This window comes from Gossypium hirsutum, chromosome A03 (assembly GCF_007990345.1).
Source record: "Gossypium hirsutum isolate 1008001.06 chromosome A03, Gossypium_hirsutum_v2.1, whole genome shotgun sequence".
Classification (NCBI taxonomy): domain Eukaryota; kingdom Viridiplantae; phylum Streptophyta; class Magnoliopsida; order Malvales; family Malvaceae; genus Gossypium; species Gossypium hirsutum.
The window spans coordinates 11,219,743-11,245,448 of record NC_053426.1 but is presented as its reverse complement, the minus strand read 5'-3'; the positions used below and the strand labels follow the sequence as shown (position 1 = coordinate 11,245,448).

Sequence of the window (25,706 nt, the reverse complement as noted above, 5' to 3'; positions counted from 1 at the left end):
TTTAAAATTTACATAAAATATAAAAAAATAAAAAATACCTTCAAAATAATACTCATTACTTTGTAAAAATAATATATATATATATATTTATAAATTTTCAATTAAATTAAAAGATCAAAAACTTATCAACAAATTGGTTTACCAAACTGGTAATCAATTTCCTAAGAGCAAGCCAATAGGGAATATAAATGAACTCTCTCCACAAAATATAAATTTAATATCATGCAAAGTATATATTTACAACAAATAAAAAAATATAATTCACTTAAGTCTTAGTTAAAAAACGAAATAAAGAAAAAAGTAGCCCTAACATTCCCACTTAAAATCTCTTTCTTTTAACGTTGCTTCACCGGTTTTCACCCATCAATCTAAATCTTTTGCTCATTACTAACATATATTTTACAATCTACACATGAAATAATATAAATTTAAGCATGAAATTAGTTTCATTCTTTTTATTGCAAGAATAAGTAAAAATTACTAATTATTATTAGTTTATGGCTAACCAATGATAGAAAAAAATAATAATAATTCAATCATTTGGACCCATCTAAAAATTATGTGATACTTGCTAATAATAGGAAAAATAATACAAGTAATTGATAATTAAAAGTAAGATTTGTGATGATTGTGTGTGGTTGGCACAGCATAAATGGACAATATTCTTTCAAAAAATAATTGAAATATAAAGTTAGGAGGTAACCCACTCAATCATATTATTAAACAATATATTAAGGTCAACTTTAGCAGGGATTTCTTGTCTCCATCAATGCCAAACAAAACACCAAAAAGGAAAAAGAAAAAGGTCAGAAAAGTAAAAGTTGCTTATGTCTCTAATTCATCAAACATTTCACTTAAGTTGGTTTGATTAGTCGGTGTTTTCTTTTTACCACACAGGAAACAGAGCTTATAATCATGCCAAGTTTAGGGTTTAGGGTTTAGGGTACTAATAATTAAAATAAATCCAACTCAGTACGTATTTTATTTTTGTGATTCCACTAAAACTGAATGTTTAAATTTAATAGTGGTTTAGTCGTTGTCTTAAAACAACAGAAACACACTTGTAGAAAGGGTTACAACTTTCACTATTGGTAATTATGGCATGGACAAGAAAGTAAGAAATTAAGGAAGTTGGTAATGAGAAGATACCCCATTACTAAGACAAGAAGACACAAACAAGACAAACATCTCAATTAATTTCCATCTACCTTTCGCTTACACACTCAAAAAGCAATGTTAAAAACCAAAATGACAGAAATTTGGCAATGCACCACACCCTATTTCTAAGACAACAAAACACTAATTATACCTACTTTTTGAAACACCATGGTTGGAATTCAGATTTTTTTTTTAATTATTCCGATACACCCTAAATTATTATTAAGATAATCAAATATATTTTTAATTTAATATAAAAATAAAAATATATATAATTTTAAAAAATAAAATAAATTACTGAACCAAAGCTAAATATGTATAATAATAAAAAAATCATTCGACTCCCTTCCTTAGGTAACCTTCCCCATCAAATGTTTTTTATTCAAGTTAACTTTTATCGTGCATGTATAATAATAATAATAATAATAAGCAACACGTTCTTAGTTTCAGAATATAAACAGGGTAACAGGTAATTTGTAATTTACACCATTAATTATTGTTTAAGATTTTTTTTATCAACAATTATTGTTTAAGATTTAAGACTCTTTTTTTATAAACAATTATTGCATGTTTGCATTGGGATTCTTAATTCAATTATGGAAAATTATTTAGTAAAGTGGATTTTTTTTTAAATTTTAAAAGTGGGATTAAAAAGTCATATGTGTTTTAAATTTATAGTTAAAAGAATAAAAATAAATATTACATAGAATTTTATTTGTAGAGTGAAAACATGCAACCTCAATATATCACATAAAAACACTTCAACTATTACCTATTTTTTCCTTATTATTTAGATTTATGAGTGAATTTTAAAAATTATGCGTAGGTTTTTAAGTCCCATAATTTATAAAAGTTTTAGTCCAATTAATTAGCTTTAGTTTGGATTGCACCAATTTTTAATCCCTTGTGTTGTGCTAGTTTAAATGTACTTGGTGGTCACTCAAACAGTTTGTTTGTAATAGTTTAATACTTGTGATTATTCGAATATGCATTTGTAATTGTATTATAATTGTTATAATTCAAAAAAGAAATTAAATATATATATATATTAAGAAAGTTTAATGGGATAGTTTTAACGTGTTTTCATTTATTTTAAATTTTCCATCAACACATTTTTTAAATATATTTTTTTTATTTTTCAAGAAGAAAAAGAAGAATAAATTCTATGAAAGTAAAACACGCCATTTGTTTTGAGTGTTTTTTTTTCTTTTTATTTTCCCGAAAGTTGTAAAAGATTGAGTACTTGTTATATGAAGAATAATTTATATTAGTATCATATTAAAATATATTTTCAATTTTTTATATTTTTTTATTTTTAATGATTGGTGTCAGTTTTTTTATTTTCAATTTTTATAATTTTTATCAGTTTTTTTATTTTTTGATTACAGCATTTTCAAATTTAATTTTTGCTTAAAATAGTTTCATGTTTGTATTTTTTTCTCAAAATTTTAATTATTTTAAAATAATTTAATTAAAAATAAATTAAATTAGAAATAATATCATATACGATTTAGTGTGTAATAATGTAATATTATTTTATTAATGTCTAAAAATTATAAATTTTAAAATTACTCTAATATAATAAGTTATTTGAGAATGACGTCATGATGAATTAAGACGTTGTTAAACTCTCCCACTTATTTTTTCTTAAACAACGTCATGCATGAGGGAAGTTTCCCCGGGATTAAGAAAGATTTTAAAATAAAAAGGGGGTGCCATTATTTTTGCAAAGCTAGCATGGCATGCAATAGGGAAAGTGGGAGGGATGGATCTTTGCTTACTTGCCACTTTATGGGTTTTATATATTAACCATAAAACTGGCCAAAAGTTGGTGTACCATCATTTACATGCATTGCATCACTTCAATATATATTACAATATATCTGGTGTTCACATTGATCTCGAAAATTCCAAAAAGCAATCAAGAGTTTGGGTCGATGTAGTTGATAATCAGCATGGTATTTTTGGATCTTTCATTTTTAGTATATGTATCTCATTATATTACAAATAATATACTTGTCCTACGTGGTAGATTATTCTATGCTAATACACATGTTAAGTAGTATTACCTTTTACATTTTTAATATTATATTTATAGTATTTTAATGAGTTGGTATCACTCTTAATTGGTTATTATAAAATTATAAAAATACATTTTCTTTTAAATTATAATAAATATTATCATGATGGTATTTTTATTTTTCTTACTTTTAATCATATTTAAATAAAAGAATTAAAAATTACAAATATAAGGATCAAAAACATATATCATAGTATTGAAATAAAAGTTCCTTACCACTCCCCTTATATTAATTTTAAAAGAAAACATTTTTAACATACACTATTTTCTTCACCCACAAATCTAGTATATATATTTATTTAAATGTTTTATTAAGTTGGTGTCATTCTTAATCAAGTCATCATCTCACCCATTCTTTTAAATTATAATTAATATTATTATAATGTGACTTTTATCTTTTCATAATTTTATATTATCTTTAAATAAAACAATTTAAAATTAAAATAACAAAGAACGGACATGTATTCAGTAGTAATCAAATACAAGTTCATTGAATGCGTGACAAATTGATTTCTATGTGTCGTTCCCTAGCTTGTAAAGGCTTGGCTGGAGGTTGAGAGGGGTACGAAAAAGGTGAAGAATAAGGAGGAAGTAAATTTGATCCGGGTGATCAGGTGATGGGTGATGGAGAAGGGATTTTAGATGCTGAAAATTGGAATGGGATTGATCCGCAATCACATCGAGCGACTTACAAGAAGAAGCTTATTTAGAATAAAAATATTTGTCTTGAGTATAAAGTCCCGAAGAATAAGGAATGCAACAGTCCTTAGGGACGATGATCTAGAGATACATGAGGAGGATGTCCAAGTCATTAGAGATGGTGCTTATCCTGAGATTTTCTTCTCTAAAGAAGTTCAAGATTTGTTAGACTAAAGCATGGAGTAATGTGATATTGTTGGTCTCCTTGGCAAATCCATAGGGTATAAAACCTTAGTGAACAAGATATAGAAAGCATGGAGTAATGTGTTATTGTTGATCTCCTTGGCAAATCCACAGGGTATAAAGCTTTAGTGAACAAGATATAGACTCTCTGAAGCCTGTTGGGGATTTTTGGTGGTCTATCTGGTGAATGATTGTTTCTTGGTTCGTTTTTTTCAATTGACGGGCTATAATAAAATGCTAATTGAGGGAGTTTGAGTTATTTTTTGCCATTATCTTACGATTTATCTATGGAGTAGAGACTTCTCGACAAAAAGATAAACATTTGTCAAAGCTGTGGTCTAGTTGGACATACCAAATCTCCCTTATAGGTATTACACAACATTGTTAGAATTCTTGGTGTAGTGGTCAAATTCGATTATAATACTACGGTTGGAAAGAGGGTCAAGTTCGCAAAATCAATTTCGAAGGTAAGAAATCAGAAATTGAAGTTTCGTAAGTAGTCGATACTTAAGAATGATCTCTTTTTTTTTTACCGTTCACTTTAGAAGATTTCTCAGATTTATTAGTTTCAAATAAAATTTAGCAAGCAAATTAAAGATAAAATAAATTTAATAAATTATTAAAAATCATTTAATCATATAAATGCGATGTCACTACCCAAACGAAGAAATGAAATTAATCCCGCTTAGTACAAACCCGTTTCCTAAAAATTAATCTAGTTCCACAACACTCCCTATGCCACTTCAAAACTACCAAGGAAAATGCCAAAAGTCGAGGCTATTAGCTGCACCCAGCAGCAACAAAAGAAAGATGATGGAGCAGTAATAATTTGGAAGTAAAATACATTAATAATCTAGTGCAAAACACCCACAATTTGGTCGCTAATTGGTGCCAAATTGAATGAGAAGCAAGCGGTGCAATTAAGGGAGAAAATATGGCCGCAATCTGAAGCCTAACAGCTGCACTTAGAGCTGATCGATGGGGCAGCAAATTTAAACACTGCAACACCAATTAAAGGTAAAGGTAGCAGCTATGTTAGAGCCAATTTGGAAGCTGTTTGGAGGTTTCTATGAGACTATAATTGAATCAAATGGCAGCAATCTTGAAGGTATTTGCTGCAACAAAAAATTACTCCAACGTCACTAGCCGCTGCTGGTAATTGACGATAATGGCAACTATTTAATGGAAAATTTTAAAGACCAACATTAGGAGTAACTAACTCAAACAATAATATACATTCGAATTAATTCACAGAAATCATTCAAATTAAGGAAGCAAAAAAAAAACAATAAATTGATGGAAGCAATTTGAAGATTGGACACAAATGAATTAGCGGTAATGAATTCAAGCAAGAAAATAATATATTTTTATAGTAAAGACGGCAATAAAAAGGGCTCATCAAATCATTCAATTGATGTATGAATTTTGGAGAGAGAGAGAAAAGAAGAAGAAAATTTTACACCAAGAGATTCATACCTTTTCGACACCTTTAATTGGCACCCGAAAATCAAAGAAATTTCAACACGGCAATTTTATTTTGTCTTAGCAGAACTAAAACTGATTTCAATCACATCAACCTCTTACGGTTTTACCTAATTAAACTTTTGGTGTTAAACTCCTCTTAATACATCCCTTGTCAATTAAGTCCTCCAACTTCTAAACTTCATATGTCACTTTCAATTCAAGTCAATCCTCAACCAAATTAGCACTCAATAATTTTTTAGATTCTAAAAAACATAATTTCTAACACTAAAAATATTCTTTCTCGATATCAATTTTGCTTTACGATACTCAATTCTTGATATACCTCGCGGCATCTTACTGGAATTTCATGAAATTCAACATCGAAAATTTTGGGGCATTACACTTGACATATTCAAACTCTATGAATCATCTTTACACTCTAATATTTGTCTAATATTCATATTATTCAAAAATTATAATTTGGTCCCTTTTTTACCTCACATTCACATTCAAAATCCACTACATTGATTATTTTTTCAAATATAAAATTAATTGCATACGATCATTTATTAACTAACTCATCTCCAAGTTTCCTCAGTAATTCACTATAGACGTTCTCGGAACAATACTAGACATTTATCAAAAATTTTGGGGCGTTACATTAGTAGCCTCATAATTGAGGTTTCCTCATAGGCAATTTGTGAAGTCATCCACGAGTAGATTCACAAGTGGAGATCGAATTAAGTTGATTCATATCAAATCTAGTGAAGATTGCATTTAGTGGACAAGAGTTGAAAATGACTAATCTATCATTTCTAGTAGTGCGATCTCTTTTGGCTTAGCAATATGTTTTCTATCAACACGCCCATTTCAACAGGTGATGTCTAGGTAGTTACAAAAAGTCTTAAGGATTTCTCGTTTGTGGCTTTAATAAAGGTCCTTCTATGAGCTTTACAATAGGCATAACTAGAACCATCAAGCATCGTTGGTTGTAAGACAAATTCTCATTCCTTTATTGAGCCTATGATGAATAACCAGATATAAGATTATACTAAAACTATATTGTTATAGGCTCTAATACTAATTGATAAGTCTAGTTATCGAAGTATTGTTTCAAGTGTCGTATGAGTATTGTAATATTGCATATGATGCCTTGAGACATAAAACAATAAACATATGAATGCACAAAACTCATTTACGCAATTTGGTGCACACACCTACCCCTACGGGGCTTTACCAGGAGAAATAATATATTAACAAGCCAATAGTACAACTACCAATTTAAGCCCAATTAATCGTAAGATTATTAGAGCCTTGACATCATACACTAGTAAGTAAACTCTTACCAGAATTTCTTGCTCTTCAACTCTCTTGAACCTAAGGTAACACTCTTGACAAGTGACAAAATAATCACAAAAATTAGTTTCCTAATAATATTTATCTTTAATATATATAATATCTAAATGCAAATATGAATTAAATAACATTATTCGTAAAATGTTGAGAATAAAATTTTCAAATAAAAGTTTAAAAAGTAAAGAGGATAACAAAATTAAATTAAAATATTTGAACGAAAATAAAGTGGATTAAAATAATACTCACTACCCATATAAATCTACTGCTGATTGTAATAAAAACATTATCAAAATCCACCATATTTGTATTTTTTTAAAAGCAAATCAAAATCTCATTCCAAATTTTGATATATTTATATATTTTTTTGTATATTTTTGGGACACCAATAGAAGAAGACAGAGTTAACTATAAGGTTGATATTTCCATTGGATTAACCCTCGACTCCACTAGCTAGACAGGTCATAACAACCACAACATGATATATTTATACACCTTAATAAGGTCAATCTGCGTCGCATCATCCAACATCAATCTAATGTACGTCATATCGTAATTTGGTTACCCTCATTATCCACTGCTATAGTTGCAACTCCAATAAATGATGTGCCCCTACTGCTTCTTCCATACCAACTCTTCAATTCTTTTTATAACAGTCAGCTTCTATTATAATAATTAAATTTACTATAAAATTTATTTATTTTATTTTATTTTTACCTTTTATAATAAATTTTTCATTTATAACAACAAATAAATAAAATTGTATTTATAAATTTTATTAAAAATACTAATTAGTAATATTATTAATATATTATTTAAAATTTTAAAAAATTAAAATAGGATATAAAATTTCAAATGTTGTTATAGGTGGATAACTATATAAAGAGGATTGATTGTAATAATTGTTGGGATCACACCTAATGCTAGAATCAAGGGTGTGCATAATTCAATTTTAACCGAATTAACCGACCGGACCAAATTATTTCGGTTAATTAGTTGGCCACAAAATACTAAAATATTATAGATCTAATATATTTTGTACGTCTAAAATATAAAAATTAAAGAATGAGCTTAAAACTAATTAAATTTTTACAAATTATTATAATGGGCTTAAAATCATAATACATTTATATATTTTTAAACTAAAAAATGAAAGGTAAAAATGAAAAAATTAAGAAACCCTATTTTTTTCTTCCCTTAAACTCAAAACAAAGTCTTGACACCAGACTATTTTCTGTTCTTCTTGACTTTTTTCAGATACTTTTTTTTTTTATTTCATCACTCAAGTCTCAAAAATTTTTTATTTTTAATGTAATGTTTGTTATTATGAATTTAAATTAGCGTTGTTTTTGCTTTCTTTTTTGAATTACAAACAAAGAAAAATAGCATTGCAATTGCAATGGTATTTTTTCATGTTTTAAACTTATTTGAAAAAATTAAAAAAAAGACATATAAACATTTCTGTTAATTCAATTAACCACACAAATTAATAAATTTTATTTTAATTAGTTAAAAAAATTTTAAAGAAAGTTTCGAGTTTTTGAACACCACTATCTATAACTATCTTATATCCTAGCACATTGAGATGTCCTAAAAATGAAATCAGATAACCTCCTCACCTGGAACAACCCTATCATTCTAAGGCCCCGTTCTTCTCCCCGTTTGTAATGAGCTTTTGCTCAAAAAAGTACTTTTTGCCTAAAAGCATTGCAGAACAAGCATCAGTGAAAAAAAAATTTTAACTTTAAAAAAGTGCTTTTGCACAGATGGAGAAGCAGAAAAATTTGGCTTTTCTCAGCCAAAAGTGCTTCTTTGGCTTGTATTTCCTATTTTAACCTGCTTCTTTGCCTTTACTCTTTCTTCTCTGTAACTTTACTCTTTCTTCTCTGCTTTGTTCCTATTCTCCACCGGTGGTGAGCTTTATTTTTTGCATCTCTTATTCTCTTTCATTTTTGAAATAATTATGAAATGATGTTCACATTTTTTCACTTTTTTTTTTCAGCTGGGCATCCTGTTTTTCTTCATATTCGAGCTTCTCAACATCTCTGCAACTGCTGTTTTGCTTCATATTCAAGGTTTTATCCTTTTCATCTTTGGTACTTTGGCAAGGATTATGCTTAAAAGAGAAACATTGTAACCTGCTGCTGTGTTTTTACTGCTCATAAAATAATCTGTGATGGTCTAATACTGGCTTGCATTTGTGTGGTAGATATCTATGTGATACTACAACAATGAATTCACTTTAATGAAAATTTTTAAAAGCTTATGTTCAGTAGCCAAAAACCAGATGGTGTTTGCTTTGTAGATGCCGCAGCTAAGAAACTATCTTTCTTTTAACATAGCCAATTGGGTTTTCAAATGTCTTACAATATATCTGTTCCTCCTGATACATTCAATGAGCACTTCCACTTTGATCTTCCTTTGGTTCCTCTCTACAATTTCTCATCCGATAACAATCTTCAATCTTTGATGACCCAACAAAACCCAATTGACGAATCCTTACAGTTCCTTTGTATTAAGTTAATTAATAAAGTATACAAATTGAGTTTTCTGTCAAAAAAATGATCTAAACAAGAAATCAATTTTTGTGCTGATAGTATGTCATAAATGTGCAAGCAATCAATCACTGGATTTTGTAAGCATATGTGTAAAACTTCTTGTTTGGATTTTAACTCGATTACAAACCATTTCAAATAAAATATTTGATAAGTACCCACCTCACTTTTTGATGCATGTCGCTGGAGGTATCAAAACTTTGGTTTCTTTCTATCGTTTATTTTACCTGATGTATTAGTATATTTCTTTGTCAAAGGAGTACTCATTGTGCCTCCATCAATCATGCCTGCAGGGTGCATTGTTTGTTTTTGCATTTGTCAATCTTTTGCTCTCAATTAAAAAATATAACTGATCCTTAGAATCTTTAGATGCTCATCTAGTTGTCTAGTTGGAGATGTCTTTGCAATAATCTGACATCCTATGATAATCTAGTAGTTTGTGTAATTAGAAATTTGGTCTCACAAATTTGGCACAAAAAAAGTTCTAAAATTTCCTCCTTTAGTTTAATGTTATTTCTCCTTGGAATTGGCTTACCTTTCATTTTCCTTTAGTTGGGAGACAGTTGGATACCCTCTTGAGAAAAAAGTCATTTTTTCCTTTTTGTGCCGTGCTTGCTATTACCTGAAGGCTCAAAGATTTGATTGCAGCTTCCTTTAGCTTTCTTTGGCTTCTAGTTTTTACACTGCACGTTTAGCATTCTCACACAATGTCAACTGCAGAAATGGTATGGATTTTCTAGGTCGGTTGATAAAATGATTTCTAATATTAGAATATTACCAATACACTGTTTAGGCACTTTTTTCTTTAATCCATTTTGCTAAACTACTTGATATATATATACATATATAAATGCCTAAATTGAAATAATGTTCTATTGTGTATGATTTTAGTCATGGAAGTTGTAGGTTTTTACTTAATTGCACTTTGTTCTTCCATTATGATTTTATAAACCAAAGATTATCAGTTTTTTTATTTATTTATTAAGGGGATTAAACTGTAAGGATCTTCACTTTTTAGCAATACCGACATATTCTACAATCCATAATCAACGTTATAGGCACGTTGGATCTTACCCCAAAATATAATTGTTTTGAAAAACTATTATTTAAAAATAATTTTGTCCCCCACAGATACGATGAATTATGGTAAAAAAATAGGTAAGGTTAGGGAGTTGATAAGTATAAAATATTTAAAAATAAATGTTAAAAAAAACATGTTTTGATAAAAAAAATGAAACATATATTAAAATTTTAAGGTATGAAAAAAAGTATATTGTCAATATACTATACATTCACCTATATGTGTTATATAAAACTTTTATTTATAAAAAATCAAATGAACGTAAAATATTTAAACCCGAAAAGCTAGTAATCATAACATCCCTGCTCATGAAAATTGGATTAATTTGAACTTTGCTAATGGTATATATATAAGTTAATGGTTTAAAATCTGTAAGACTGAAATCAAAAGCCCGAACTATTTTTGCTGTAGTCAATGAACCCAATATATATTTATATATTTATATATAACCATGAATCATTCTTGCAAGACAAACGATCCCTCTATCATTTTCTCCATTGGTTTAGACTATGTCCATATATATTTATATATTGACTGTAATATTTTTATACTATGACCATATATATTTATATATATTATCTTATGCGCGTGATTACCCTAGTATTAGCTTATATATGTTTTAGTGTTAAACAACCTCTCTATGTTTTATTAGTATGCTTGTTTTGCCATTGAAGCTGCATGGTTTAATTGTGTTTGATGCTATTATTAGTTGTGTTCTCTTTCTTGATTATTATTCAGGTCATGGAAATTTGATTTTGATTGAGAAAAAAAATCTTAGGATCCTATCTTGATTTTGATACACATGTAAAAAAATATACTTTTGTGACATTTGATTTTCTTGATTGCTTTACTGGCTGAAACGAATCTATTCGTATACACAATAGATAAGTACGTCGGCGGTTGAAGTTAGTGGTGAAAAAGTGAAAGCAGTGTGGGATAAGAGATTGACAGAAACATTTTGTGATATTTGTATTAAAGAGATATTGAAAGGCAATAGGCCTGGTACTCATTTCACAAAAGATAGATGGTTGAAAATAATGATCAACTTTGAGAAAGAAACGGGCAAGGCTTTTTCACAAAGACAACTTAAAAATAGGTGGGATGCCCTAAAAAAAGAATGGAAAGCTTGGAAGAAACTTAAAGGCGAAGATACTGGTCTAGGGTGGAATCCTATTAAAAGAACCGTCGATACATCGGATGATTGGTGGGAGAGTAGGCTAAAGGTACATTAATAATTCTGAATATTTTTTTTCTTATTTATGAGTTTATTGATAATTACTGTTATTAAACTATTATTTGATATGTAGGTTGTGCCTGAAGCTCAAAAATTTAGAACATCGGGCATTGATCCTGAATTCGAAGGGAAGTTGGACCAAATGTTTATGGGAATAGTTGCAACAGGTGATAAAGCATGGACACCTTCTTCTGGTACACTCCGTAGTGATTTTTTTGAAGATGTTAACAATGAAATACATGAAGATGATGATGAAGAAAATGTGAGAAATGATGTTCACATTTCAAATGATGTTCAAATTGATGGAAACGGTCAAAAAAGAAAAAACCCTGAGATATAAAGTTCACATTTTAAGACTGGAAGAAAGAAATCCTCAAAGCAAACTGGAGGGGCTGCAAGATTGTCCAGTCAAATAGAAAAATTATGCAATGCAGCTGACAATATGAGTCAAGCCATATCTAGTTTGACTCATGTTATGGATCCATATGGTATTCCACAAGCAGTCAAAGTGCTCGACAGCATGTCGGAAGAAGTTCCCGAAGCTAGTCCGCTATACTTTTTCGCACTTAGATTATTGCTCAATAAGGACAAGCGAATTATGTTTTTATCAATTAATCTCAAGATTAGAGCTTTGTGGCTTAAGACGGAAATGGAGGATAGTTGAAAATTTTCTGATCTTCTAGGGTTCGAAGATATCTATTATGTGGTCGACTAAAAATGCTAAACTAGTTTTACCAATAGTTATATATGTTTGGTTTTTGGATATTGACTTTATGTTCTACTTATTTATGTGTAATCTAGTTTTACCAATGGTTGTTTATGTTTGGTTTTTGGATATTGAATTTATGTTCTACTTATTTATGTGTAATCTAGTTTTATTAATAGTTGTTTATGTTTGGTATTTGGATATTGATTTATGTTCTACTTATTTATACTAAATTAGTTTTATCAATAGTTGTTTATATATGATTTTAGATGTTCAAATTTTTTCACAGGTGATGAGTATAGTTGAGAATTACAGCGGTGATGAAAGTGATGATGAAAGGGAAAAGAAAGAGATTTTACAACGCATGGAATGTTTTAACCAATTATTTGTTGTTGCATCTTCTTCCGTGCAATTATATTACGAGAAGTATATATTAAAGCAACCATGCATGAATTCAAAACAGTCAGGTGAGACATGGATTCGAGAGATCCTTGACGGTCACGAATCATGTTGAATGATTAATTTTAGGATGTCTAAAATGGTATTCACAAGTTTGTTGAGAGTTTTGGAGACAAGATACAACTTGCAAACTTCAAGAAACATATCTTCTAGTGAAATGTTGGGAATTTTTTATACATCTTGGGCACCGGTGCAAAAGTTTCCCAATGTCGAGAAAGATTTCAAAGATCTGGATCAACAATAAGTCGATACTTTGCAATTGTGCTTGAGAAAGTTTCAAGGATGGTCACTGATCTAATTGCACCCGAAGATCCTTTCTTTAGCTCAATACCTGAACAAATACGTAATGATTCTAGATATATGCCGCATTTTAAGGTTAAAATTTAATTTTATCTTATTATATTTTTAATATTTTTGGTTGACTAAAAATATGCACGAGACTAATATGATTATTTGTTCAGGATTGCATAGGTGCAATTGATGGTACTCATATTGCCACTATTCTTCCACCAAATGAACAAATTCCCTATATCGGAAGAAAAGGTATCCCAACTCAAAATGTTATGGCAGTATGTGATTTTAATATGTGTTTCACCTTTGTCATGGCTGGATGGGAAGGATCGGCACATGACTAGAATATTTCTTGATGCAATTCGATATCCAAAATACAAATTTCCGCACCCACCAAATGGTTAGATATTTTATTTATATGTGATTTTTAAAAAAAAAATAAAGTATAAGTTCTTTAATTGATAATTTTTACAAAAAAAATTCTTGAATAAATTGTTTGTTATATTATGACATGTAGGAAAATATTATCTTGTTGATTCTGGATATCCTCAAATGAAAGGTTATCTTGGACCATATAGAGGTCAGCGATATCATTTTCCTGACTTTTGTAGAGGAAGACCGATGTCTGGTAAAGAAGAGATATTCAATCATTCACATTCATCATTACGTAGTGTGATTGAACGAACTTTTGGTGTTTTGAAAAAAAATTGGCCATTTTAAGGGATATGCCAAGTTATAGTTTTGAAAAGCAAACGATGATCGTTGTTGCTACAATGACGATACACCATTTTATTCGAAAACAAGTCGGTCGAAATGATGCAGATTTTATGGAATACGAAGATATTAACTGGGCATATGAGAATACTATTGATTCAAAAAATACGCATGGTCGAGAAAGTGATGATGATGATGACGACGATGATGATGGTGATGATGACGGTGAATCAAGCAATTCAAGTGGTTTTGAAATGGAATTAACAAGAGATGCTATAGCTTCTAGTTTAATGAATTCACTTTAAATTGTAAATGCTATTATAAAATTTTTAGTATTTATATTTGGTAGATAAATATTATCCCCTTTTTGAAACTTTAATCCAAATATATGTAATATTTTAATTTGTTAGGTTTATGTTTTCTATGTTATGTTAATATTTAATATGAATTTTACAAATGTGTTAAAAGCATTAATTAAAAATATAAAATAATTTTTAAAATAATACAATTGTGTCAATATCTAATTACAAATATTTAATTATTATATTTAAATATTTAAATATAGTTTATATATTCTAATTAAATTTAATAATTAATTAATATTAATTACTTAGAAATATTTAAAATTAATACTATATATTAAAATATTAATAATAAGTTATAATAAATTATTTTTTATATTTTTTCTAAAATAACATAATATTAACTAATTTAAACATTATTTAAATACATATTTATTAATTTATAATATCATATCTAAAATAGACATTTTATTTCATAAAAATACTTTTTAACAATAATACCAAACACTTAAATTTTTTAAAAATACTTCTAAAAAATACTTTTTTCACAATACTTTTTAAAAACATTTTTAAAAGTGTTATCGATAGTTGAGTAGCCTAATTGGTAAGCAAGAAATCATCTAGGAAAACTAAAAAAAATCCACGCCCACCTATGATTCTAGCCTTGTACCCCCTCTATTCTAGTTCCTAGTTTAGCACCGTCAGAATCTCCCACAGATTAACAACTTTCTTTTAATTGTCATACTGTACCATGCATTATTAAAAACCTAGCCATAATTGGATTAAAGGTGAAGCTTGTTGGTGACTACCATCAACCTCTCTCTCTTTTCTTTTCTTTTTAACGTATAAGTAATTATTTAGCCCTTCAACTTTATATAAAAAAATATTCTAATTTTTTATTTAATTTTTATTATTTTTAATTTTTAAATTTATGTTTTTTTTCAAACATTTTAAAATAGATAAAAAAATTAATATTTTTTAGCTTTATTGATGTGATATATACGTGAATGACACGTTAGCATTTTAATTAATTTTTTAAAATTTAAAAAATTAAAAAATATTTTAAAAATTTATTTTAAAAAATTAAAAAATATTAAAAATATATAAAAATTATTGAAAATATTAAAAACATTAAAAAATTTAATCAAATACTGATATATTATCCACGTTATGCCACGTCAGCAAAATTAATTCTTCTATCTATTTTAGAATGATTTGACAAAAAATATAAATTTAAAGGTTAAAAAAATATAAAATTAAATATAAAATTAAAATAATTTTTGTTAAAGATAGAAGGCCAAAAAATCATTATATAATTAACAAAAGAAAAATAATAATGTGTTCATGCATGTAAAGATGCATATATATATATATATAGGCCACATGAATGGTACCTTAAATTACTCTATAATTTGGCTGCCGACATGAAAGAATTAATTGATTATTTATTTGAGGATGTTGGGAGCTGTTGATCTTTTGGTTTTTCTAATAGAGATTATTAATTATTTGACAGTGTAGTGATGGTATTGGTATTTTTATATATTAGTTCCGGCCGACAGTTGCAGATGGTATTGGTATTTGACAGTCTAGTGATGGTATTGGTTTTTCTAATGAAGGTGATCTAGTTTTTACGTGTTAGAAATTACTATTTTTTCCTACAAAACCATTTGTTGGATTCATCGAATCCAACTTTAAATAAGTTTTGAGGTTTCATAATACCACTAAATTTTTTAAGGGACATATTCTTTTACCATATATTAAAAAGTAAATAATCTTATATTGGTCTGATAATTAAGGTGTTCATCACCTAAGTATGATTTGGATTTTGAGGTTTCACAATCACTTTAAAATTTTTAAGGTGACCTATTTTTTAGAATACGTTTAGGATATGATGGACATGCCAATGGGGTAGATATGCATCTTGTTAGCACTATGGTGCTCTTGATAGCACATTTGTGCTCATGTTTGCACTATGATGTCCCTGATTGCACATATGTGCCCTATTTTTCACTCCAGTGCCTTGTTATGCACTCCAATGCTCTGTTTAGCACCTCGTTGCTCCTTGATACTGTAACCTGTATATCTGAACCCTTTTATTGTTATTCATTGGGTTTTCTTGATCAAATAAGAGAATGGAATGACTTGTTGGCTTGAATAAGCATGAAATACTTGGATTTAATTGATTGAAATGTATTATTAATTGTCCTGTTACTTGAATATACAAAAGACTCACCTGTTTCTTGTGAAATGAAATGTCAGGATTGAATATGTCATGAATACTTAGTTATATAATTGTATTTCTGGTGATTAAGGTAAGTTAATGTATATGTTTTTATATGAACTTACTAAGCTTTCGTAAAGCTTACTCGGTTTTGTTTCATGTTTCTTATAGTTGACATTTTGCGGAACACAGCTATTGGATCTCTTCAAAGCTCACACTATCCAGCATTTGTCTCAGTAGTTCTTTTGAATTGTCCTTTATCGGTTACGTGGCATGTATATAGGCTAAATGGTATTGAAGTTGTATTGTGAGCAAATGATATGAATCATGTGAATTTCTTTTTGTATGGTCTTGTAAATATGTATATATGCGTTCTAAATATGTATAAGCATGCATGGATTGAGAATGATTATGAACCACTTGTTTTATGATGATTTTGGTATGTTTTGTCAAGGTAGTGATGACTGGTATGGTAAGTATGCACAATATCAATGAATTGATAGAATGGAATGTTATATTATGCTTGAAAGTCATTAAAACAATTGAAGAAATGTATTATATATATGTCATCTTGTTGTTAAATGGACTTTATTGGTATGTGAATGATATCTAGGGTATTACGCTTGTGACATGGTGAGTGGTTGATAATATATTATTTTGGTTGCGATGGTGCCAACATGGCATATTGGTTAGGCACTAATAGGTTGTTTGTATTATGTTTTGGTTTGGCTTTTGAAATGTTTTTTGAGCAATGTTTACAATTATCAAAATGTGGTTTTAGACGTATTTAATTGTTGGCTTGATGTAAGCATAAAAATGACAAGTTTTAGGGTCACCGGTTGAACACACTGTCGTGTGCCACTAGATGATAGATTGAAATTAGGTTATACGACTACAGTGGAACACCCATAATAGGGTTACTGAGTATTACCGAAGTTTATAGACCAAATATTTGGACATATCATATCATATAACATTTATGTCGGAAACCAATCAAAATCAATTATATTGTCCCTTATACAAGTCCTCAAGGCACAAAATACACATCAAAAATAAGTCGGGACTGTCGAAACCATTTTTTTAAATTTGAAAAATTGGGATCGACTTTAAAATGAAATATGGAGTCGCCAACAATCTTTTTTTGTTTAGGTGTGATCGGATTGCCTATAAAACATTTTATTTTATTAAAATATCAAATTTGGTCTACAAAATTCCAGAAAATGGGTTCGGGAGTCGGTTACATACGAGAAAGGATTGGCACCCTCGTTACGCCCAGAATTGGTACCTAATTGATTAAATAATGTCCTTATGTCTAAAATTTAAAAAAGATTTTGAAATACGGTTTTTTTAAAAACATTTGAACAACTCGAATTGGATGTTAAAATTCTCTTGTTATGAAGGAATAAAATATCACATCCCGTACATTGGGACATGACCTCTTAAATCCTCAAAGCCAAAATCGACTCTTGATCTTCAAAAATTCAGGCGTTGAAAATTATAAAAGGATATTCAGTTATTTGGTCCGACAAAGAATCAAAACCCAACACGTTAGGGCACGACTTCTTGGTTTTTCAAACACAGAACATTGCCTTGTCTTGAAGTTAAGAAAACACAAGCGAAATCTTAAAAGAATGTTTGATTATTTGGTTAAACGGAAAATCGAAACCCAACATGTTAGAGCACGGTTTCTCGAATTTCCAAACATCAAACATTGCCTTTATTTTGAGAAATTTTCAAATAAACAATTATAAAACTAGCTTAAAACGCATTTACTTGATTTACTTGTAGTAAAATGGAATAATTAATTTTGGATCAATAAGTTTAAAATTACAATGCGACACTTGTGAATGAAAGGTGAAATTATAAACATAGAACAATATACATGGATAACGAAAGCTACTAATGAATGAAAAAAATATAAAAGTAAAAACAAATTAACATACACACAATGGCAATGAGCACACATCCTATTTTAAAAAGAAAACTAACATTAATAATCAAAATAATGAAAACTAAAAATATAACTAACCAAAGAAACAAATTAGAATAAAATATAGCGAGTTCTCAAACATAGATGAATAAAAATTGAAATAATAATACAAAAGACTAATAAACAATATGAAACAATAATATGTGAAATAATATGAAAACTAAAAAACAACACATAAAATACAAAACAATATGGAAACTAGGAGTCAATATGATATAAAACAATTTGAAAACTATTAAATATATGAAAATTTACAAATGAACAACACATGATAGAAGAAAAATAAACGAATAATATATAAATGATTATTAAAATAAATATTATGAAATAAGAAGTTTGGAGCAAATAATGTATAAAATATTTTAAAAACAAAACATGTCTACTTGAAGTTGATAATATACATATAATAAAAAAAACATAAATATTTTATAATGGGGTAATAGTACATGAAAGAATTTAAATAACAAAAATATGATAAAATATGTTTTTGAAGAATAAACTATATACATAATAGATTTGAAAGGAAATATATATAAATAAATTTAAAAGAAATTATATATAAAAAATAACAAGGGATTAATAATGTATATAGAATAAAACTTAATTGTATCATAAACTATATATGTATAATAATATATAAGGGTATTTAAATGAAATATTATATAAAATTTTAAAATAATATGATATATAAGAAGGTTTTAAAATAATAATGATATAACTTAAAAAAAATTAAAAAACAAATGCAAGTAACATACGAGATAAAAATTATTGAAGTAATTCAAAATATATATTTAAATAAATTTTAAAAGAAATGAATACTAAGTAAAATAAAAAATAAAAGAATTACATATTGAAATGAAAGAAAGACTCAATTGAAATAAAATCAAACTTAAAGGGATAATTAATAAATAAAATAGAACATCAAATCAGAACTAATGACTAAAGCGCAATGCGCACAAATACACGGGGATTGAAAGCGTGAATGATCTAAATCCGCAAAAACGCAGCGCTCAGGCGCGGATTAAATTGAAATAACGCACAAAGTCCAGGAAAAAATCAAAGATACAAAAGAACCATAAATAGGACTCAATCGAATGGCAGCGAAACAAGGAGGGACCAAATGCGAAATTTGCCCACTTAAGACAAGAACGCGCGGACCCTCCCTGTGGATCCGGTTGACGCGCGGACCTAGCCTCAATCAAAACAGTGCCGTTCCTTTAATTTAGGAAACCTATTTTCTTTGATCTTAAAATCCCCTATATCAGAACCTTAAAAAAACTAAAGAAATGGGAGCAAGTAAATGGGAGCAGGTTGCGGCCATGCCCGATTGTCCACCATCGCATCACCATTCAATCTGGTGGTCATCCATGCGCAAAGAGAGTCCCAGGTAAGTCCCCCTTTCCCCTTTTGGTTCTTTTACATGCAAATAAAAAGAATGGAAAAGAAAGAAAAAAAAAAGCAAAAGCAATTGAAAGGAAAAATTGAAAACCTTCAAGTTTTGATTTCTATTCGTATTTTTTGCGTCTTATTTCGTGTGTATTCGTAAGAGAGCCTTACATTTGATTCTATTCAGCTTTATAGCCAAAAAAATAAAAGAGAAAATAAATAAATAAATAAAATAATACAAATTTCATTACTGTAATTTTGCTGTTATTTGCTGCTTGCTCTTTTTGTTTGTTAGTCTGTTGCAGGTATGTATGAAGTGGAGAAGCCGTCTGTGAGCGTGTCGACATGGAGCATGAAGGCCACTGGTGGCTACAGCTGTGGCGCAAAACAGATGGGAAACCCTAGGGTTTTCGAAAACTATAAAAAACTCGGGCCTATCAGGCTTGATTTCTCATTCAGGTATTGGGCCATTGTTGGGTCTGTTTTGGGTATAATGGGGCTTTGTTGGGCCATATAACTTTGGGCTTGTTGTTTTGGACTTGTTTAATGGACTGTTAATTTGGACTTTATTTGAATTTTATTTTAATTTTTTTTGTTTTTTTTGTTTTGACAATTTATGGGCCCGGGCGAAATGGGCCTATTACAGCGACTAAATTGGGTACTTAAAGAATTTTTCAGAAAACATCAAAAATTTTCAAAGGTGCAGGGAACACACACCTGTGTGGCCAGGACGTGTGGCTCACACAATCAAGAGACACTCCCGTGTCTCAGGCCGTGTGAGCATTCAAAATAGGGGCACACGGCCGTTTCCCAGCCCATGTCTATGCTCGTGTAACTCTTTGACTTAGGTCACATGGCCAAGCCATACGCTCGTGTGCTAGGCCGTGTGAGCTTTCTATTTTTTACAAATTAAAGATACATGAGACACACTATAACATCCCAAAATAGGGCCCAAACGGAACAGTGATTGCGAAACCACTACTTCGAGATAGAAAAGTTTATTTTGATTAATTTTTATAATTTACCGAGTGATTAGATGCATGTGTTAGAGTATCGATGGAAAATTTTATAGATAGCATGCTTAATTTGCCTACTAGGGCTTAATTGCAAAAGTTGATAAATATTAGTTTTAGATGCTAAAGGATTAAATTGAAGAGTATAATTGAAGTAGAGGTCCTTAAATGGTAATTAGACCATTAGGTTTTCATGGATAAAAATGGACATACATAGATAAAAATAACTAAAGTTTTAGTGAGGGGTATTTTAGTCATTTGGTAATTAAAAGATTAAAAAAGGGGAAAAAGATGGTAAAATGTGCCCATCTTCTTCATTAGGCTGAAATTTCCAGGGTTCTTCATAGCTAGGGTTTTTTCTAGCTTCCAAGCTTCATAGTAAGTGATTCTAAGCCCAGTTTTTAATGTTCTTTACGTTTTTGAAGTCCCGGTAACTTGATTTAGTTTATTCCAGCAATAATTTAACCTAGGGTTCATATTTGGAAAAATACCCATAGGTGAAATGTGTTTATTTTGATGTTTTATGGTAGAATATGAAGCTTGAAATTATGTTAAACGACTTGAGTTAAGCGATTTTAAGCGAAAACGAGTAAAACGACATAATCGGTAAAAATACCTAATGGTCATAAGTACATGTTAGAGTGGGAATTTGATGTTGCCGTAGATAAATAAAAGATCAACATATCATAAAACATAAGAATCAGGGATAAAGTTTCATTTCCGAGCCTTGGGGCAAAAGTGTAAATATGCAAAAGTTTAGGGGTAAAATTGTAATTTTTTAAAGTTAGAGTTAAGGACTGTTTTGATAAATGTGAATATTAAATAAGTTAAATTTTCTATTATAGATCAAGAAGAATGAAATTCGGGGTTAGACCGAGGAAAGAAAAAGGTTGAGGACTAAATCAAAATATTTGATCGTATTTTGTATCGAGGTAAGTTTGCGGTAAATAAATGCAATGTTTTATTATTTATAATTAATGATGTTATTTTTCAGCATCTATATATTTATTTTGTAAATTTATTTCTTGATGATTCAAACAAGAATTGACGGAGAAATGATACTTAAAAGTCTCGGTTGAACCTTAGGAATGTGTAGGATACAAATGTCATTACATTAGGGTTTAAGGATACCAAGTAAGACCACGCCAAGGCATGGCATTGGTAAGTTCTACAAGGCAAGGAAATCATGTAAGACCATGTCAAAACATGGCATTGGTAAACTACTATAAGGCAAAGATTCCATGTAAGAACATGCCAAGGCATGGCAATGGTGAGTTCATAAGGCAAGGATACCACGTAAGACCATGTCAAGACATGACAATGGTAAGTTTAAAAAGGAATCCTTAGTATTCCAAATGGTTCAACGGAAAATTCAAAGAGTGTACCAAAGGGAAGGTAAGATAAGTCCATATTCGAAAGGTTCAGGTTATCTTGATAATTCTTTTAGAATGTTGTTATTTATTTACATGCAAACTTACTAAGCTTTATTCTTACCCCCTTTCTTTTCTCCTTTTTTTATAGTATCGTAAAGCCAACTCGAAAAATTGTAAGGACATCGGAGATTGCCTCGCACTATCAACGAGTTATCTCGGTATTTTGTGACTAGAAGTACTTTAAGTTATGGCATGTTTAGGGACTTGGCTATTTTGTATGTATGTCCTTATGATATGATTAAAGAATGGAATGTGTAATACTTGGTAATGATTAGCTTATGATATAGCTAAATAAGAACATGTTTTGGTATTATGTATGCCTAAATGAGGTTTGATGCAAAGAAACTATGAAAGAGTAAGAGTTGGCCATGGAATAGTTAGGAAACAAAAGCAATGATGTGGTTTTGAAAAATCTCTAAAAAATTTAGAAATGGAATTAAATGGTTAAAGAGATATATAATTAAAGCTTATTGAGTCTATTTTCATAAGAAAGAAACGGAGAAAGCAAAGGAAGTCTACATTCTGAGATATTTGAATTTCTGTAAGATTGGTTCAGAGTGATTTTGTGATCCCCTGTTCCAACTTTTTAAAATCACTAGAAATTGTAAAAAAATAATTATAAGTCAAAGTTTATATTTATAGATTTCTTAGTGAGCCTATTTTCATTATAAACAAATAGAAACATTATCTGATTTATGTATAATGAGATAATCAATTTTTAGTGAAGAGAGGTTAGGTCTGCTAAACTGCGAAATAGGGAAACATTTAATGACTAAAATGTACTAATTGGAAAAACCAAAAATTCTGGAAAAATTATGGTAAGAATATATATGAGTCTAGTTTCAGGGAAAATTTATAAATTTAAATTTTGAGTTTTGTAACTCATGTTATAATTAATTTAGTAACTATTATGCAGATGGACAGTTTTATTATAAATAGTGAAATAAATTGTTTTGATTTGTGTAAGTAATCGAAATTTTTTTAATGTTCCCGGTTTGGTCCCGAACCGTTTCAATTGCATGTTTTAGGGTCTCGAGGGTATTTTTTAGGGATTTATTGGATGAATGTGAGCGAATTAATATTTTTTAAAAAAGTAAAATTTTTTTATGCATAAGTCTGGTAACGCCTCGTGTTCGACTCCGGCGACGGTCTCGGGCAAGTGGTGTTACACACGGCCATGTCACCTGGCCATGTGTCACACACGGCCATGTCATCTAGCCATGTGTCACACACGGCTAAGGCACATGCTCGTGTGTCTTCCCGTGTGGACAAAAATAGGTCATTTTCCTAGCCATATTTCTCACTCAAATTTGTCATCAACTTAAATTAACATTTTGGACATTAACAAGCCATAACAAGGCATTAAAATCAAGCCAAAAATCAATACTTAAACATGTAATACCATGACATACCAAAAATATGCCCTTAGGATCTTTAAATGACAACATAACTCATATCAATCAAATAACCAATTTCACCTACATGACCAAATACATATATGCATAATTTACCAAATATACCTATTCAACCTAACCATCAATATACCTATAAGATTTCCATCATTCAATCATTTCAAACACACATCAAACATGATAAAGCCACTTACATACACATCATAATTTATCCATCATAAGCCATTCAAATGGCTAGTTCCAACAAAACATTTATATGCCATCATTGGCCAAATTAACCTATACATGCCATTGTAACCAAAATTAATTTACTAATTATATCGAAAAGGCTGATGGATAGTGTGAAGTTGCTCTGACCAGCTTCCAGCCAAAATGAGTTTTCGAATTACTATAAAACATGGAAAATAACACAGAGTAAGCATTTAAGCTTAGTAAGTTCGTATAACAAGGAAATTAACTTACCATTTAATCATATTTAAGGTAAGCATGCTAATATAACCAAACCAATTTGGCCAAAAGCCTAAACACATATCCTCAACATGTTAACCATGTAACACTTTCCATAACCAATAAATATGGATGTACATAATCACTAGGTAAGATTCACATACATGTAACATCCATCTCATATTTCAATATATCATGTAATATCATTTTCATGTAATTCAAGTATATACCCGTAATTGTTCATTTTGAACTCATATTGTTTCATATCAGAACTTTGTCTTTAAACCATTTAAAATATCATTGGATACATTGGTAATACACACAAAGTGTACAAATCTATAATCCGTCAATTCATGTACTTGTATGCTTATACAAGCATGTAAACGGGAAGCTCTTCCGAGCCATATAATGGGAAGCTCATGTGAGCTAAGTAATGGGAAGCTCATATGAGCTGTATATCGGGAAGCTCTTGCGAGCCAAATATCGGGAAGCTCATGAGAGTCAAGTATCGAGAAGCTCAAGAAAGCTGTGGTGTGTCCGCAACACATGTAGGATTACAACCATATTAGGAACCCTAATGATATGTGATTTGTATCCTTCGAATTTCTAAGGTTCAAACGAGACTCAATAATTATCGGATATGTGATCATAATTACACATGAAAATTTGTACAAATCACACACAACATTCAATTTTAAAACATAAAATATACAATTTAGTTACATGAACTTACCTCGATAAGTTTTCGTCGAAACGAAGGCTACTAGTCTGATACTTTTTCTTGTCTCGATCTAACTCCGTATTAGGTCTATCTGGATCTATACAAATGAATTTAACTTAATTTAATATAATTCATATTCAATTTAATCCAACACACGTCTTTGGAAAATTTATTATTTTGCCCATATACTTTTAATTAATTACAATTTAGTCCCTAGGCTTGAAAAATGAAATTCATACAATTTAATCCTTATTCAAGCCTAGCCAATTTTCGTACATATCAATAGCATCCCATGTATTTCAAAAAATTTAAAATTTCTCCAAAAAATTTAAAATTTCTCCATAAATTTTTTATCTTTCAATTTAGTCCCTAATTGATAATTTTTTTTTCAAAATTCTCTTTACAAAAGTTGTTTATCTAACAACAACCTTTCATTTTCTGTCATAAAATTTCAAAATGCAACTATGCTCATCCATGGAAAAACCTTAATACTTTAACAATTTTGTAAATTAATCCTCGAGATAGCTAGATTAAGCTATTATGATCTCGGAAACATAAAAATTATTAAAAATGAGACTAAAATAGATACCTAATTAAGCCAAATAAGTTTGCTAGAACTCAAGCTTCCATGGCTAGCGTTTCCATATTTTTTATTAAAGATGATGAGAATGAATGATAATAATAATTATTTAATTCATTTATCATCATTATTTTTTTAACTTTCCAAAATTAATCTTACTAATTTATTAAATATCCAATGATGAATAATCATTCTTATCTACTTATTACTCTAAATGGTCTATT

The 25,706-nt window shown here is 29.3% G+C and overlaps 2 protein-coding genes across 3 annotated transcripts; both read left to right on the top strand.

The window, feature by feature from the left end:
• Positions 1–8,532: 8,532 nt before the first annotated feature.
• Positions 8,533–12,617, top strand: LOC107961772 (L10-interacting MYB domain-containing protein-like). The gene is made up of 4 exons (XM_041108503.1): positions 8,533–8,850; positions 8,940–9,012; positions 11,458–11,796; positions 11,881–12,617. Exons 3-4 carry the CDS (start codon positions 11,611–11,613, stop codon positions 12,145–12,147), a joined length of 453 nt encoding a protein of 150 aa, XP_040964437.1. The 5' UTR covers positions 8,533–8,850; positions 8,940–9,012; positions 11,458–11,610; the 3' UTR covers positions 12,148–12,617.
• Positions 12,618–19,717: 7,100 nt separating this feature from the next.
• On the top strand, positions 19,718–22,548 carry LOC121224691 (uncharacterized). Of its 2 annotated transcripts, XM_041108501.1 has the most exons (4): positions 19,719–19,877; positions 20,172–20,335; positions 21,735–21,821; positions 22,411–22,548. In XM_041108501.1, the coding sequence occupies exons 1-3, from the start codon at positions 19,791–19,793 to the stop codon at positions 21,781–21,783; spliced, it is 300 nt and encodes a 99-aa protein (XP_040964435.1). In that variant the 5' UTR covers positions 19,719–19,790; the 3' UTR covers positions 21,784–21,821; positions 22,411–22,548. The 2 variants fall into 2 exon arrangements, with proteins under 2 accessions (XP_040964433.1, XP_040964435.1); XM_041108499.1 differs by lacking the exons at positions 21,735–21,821; positions 22,411–22,548 and having other exon boundaries at positions 19,718–19,877; positions 20,172–20,445.
• Positions 22,549–25,706: the final 3,158 nt, after the last annotated feature.

What these genes read in the sequence shown, in the direction of transcription:
- LOC121224691 (XM_041108499.1), top strand. Translation starts at nt 19,791, where the DNA reads ATGGGAGCAGGTTGCGGCCATGCCCGATTGTCCACCATCGCATCACCA. An exon ending in ATGCGCAAAGAGAGTCCCAG is followed by an intron (nt 19,878 to 20,171) that starts GTAAGTCCCCCT and finishes TTTGTTTGTTAG; the next exon opens with TCTGTTGCAGGTATGTATGA.
- LOC107961772 (XM_041108503.1), top strand. Translation starts at nt 11,611, where the DNA reads ATGATCAACTTTGAGAAAGAAACGGGCAAGGCTTTTTCACAAAGACAA. An exon ending in GGTGGGAGAGTAGGCTAAAG is followed by an intron (nt 11,797 to 11,880) that starts GTACATTAATAA and finishes TTTGATATGTAG; the next exon opens with GTTGTGCCTGAAGCTCAAAA.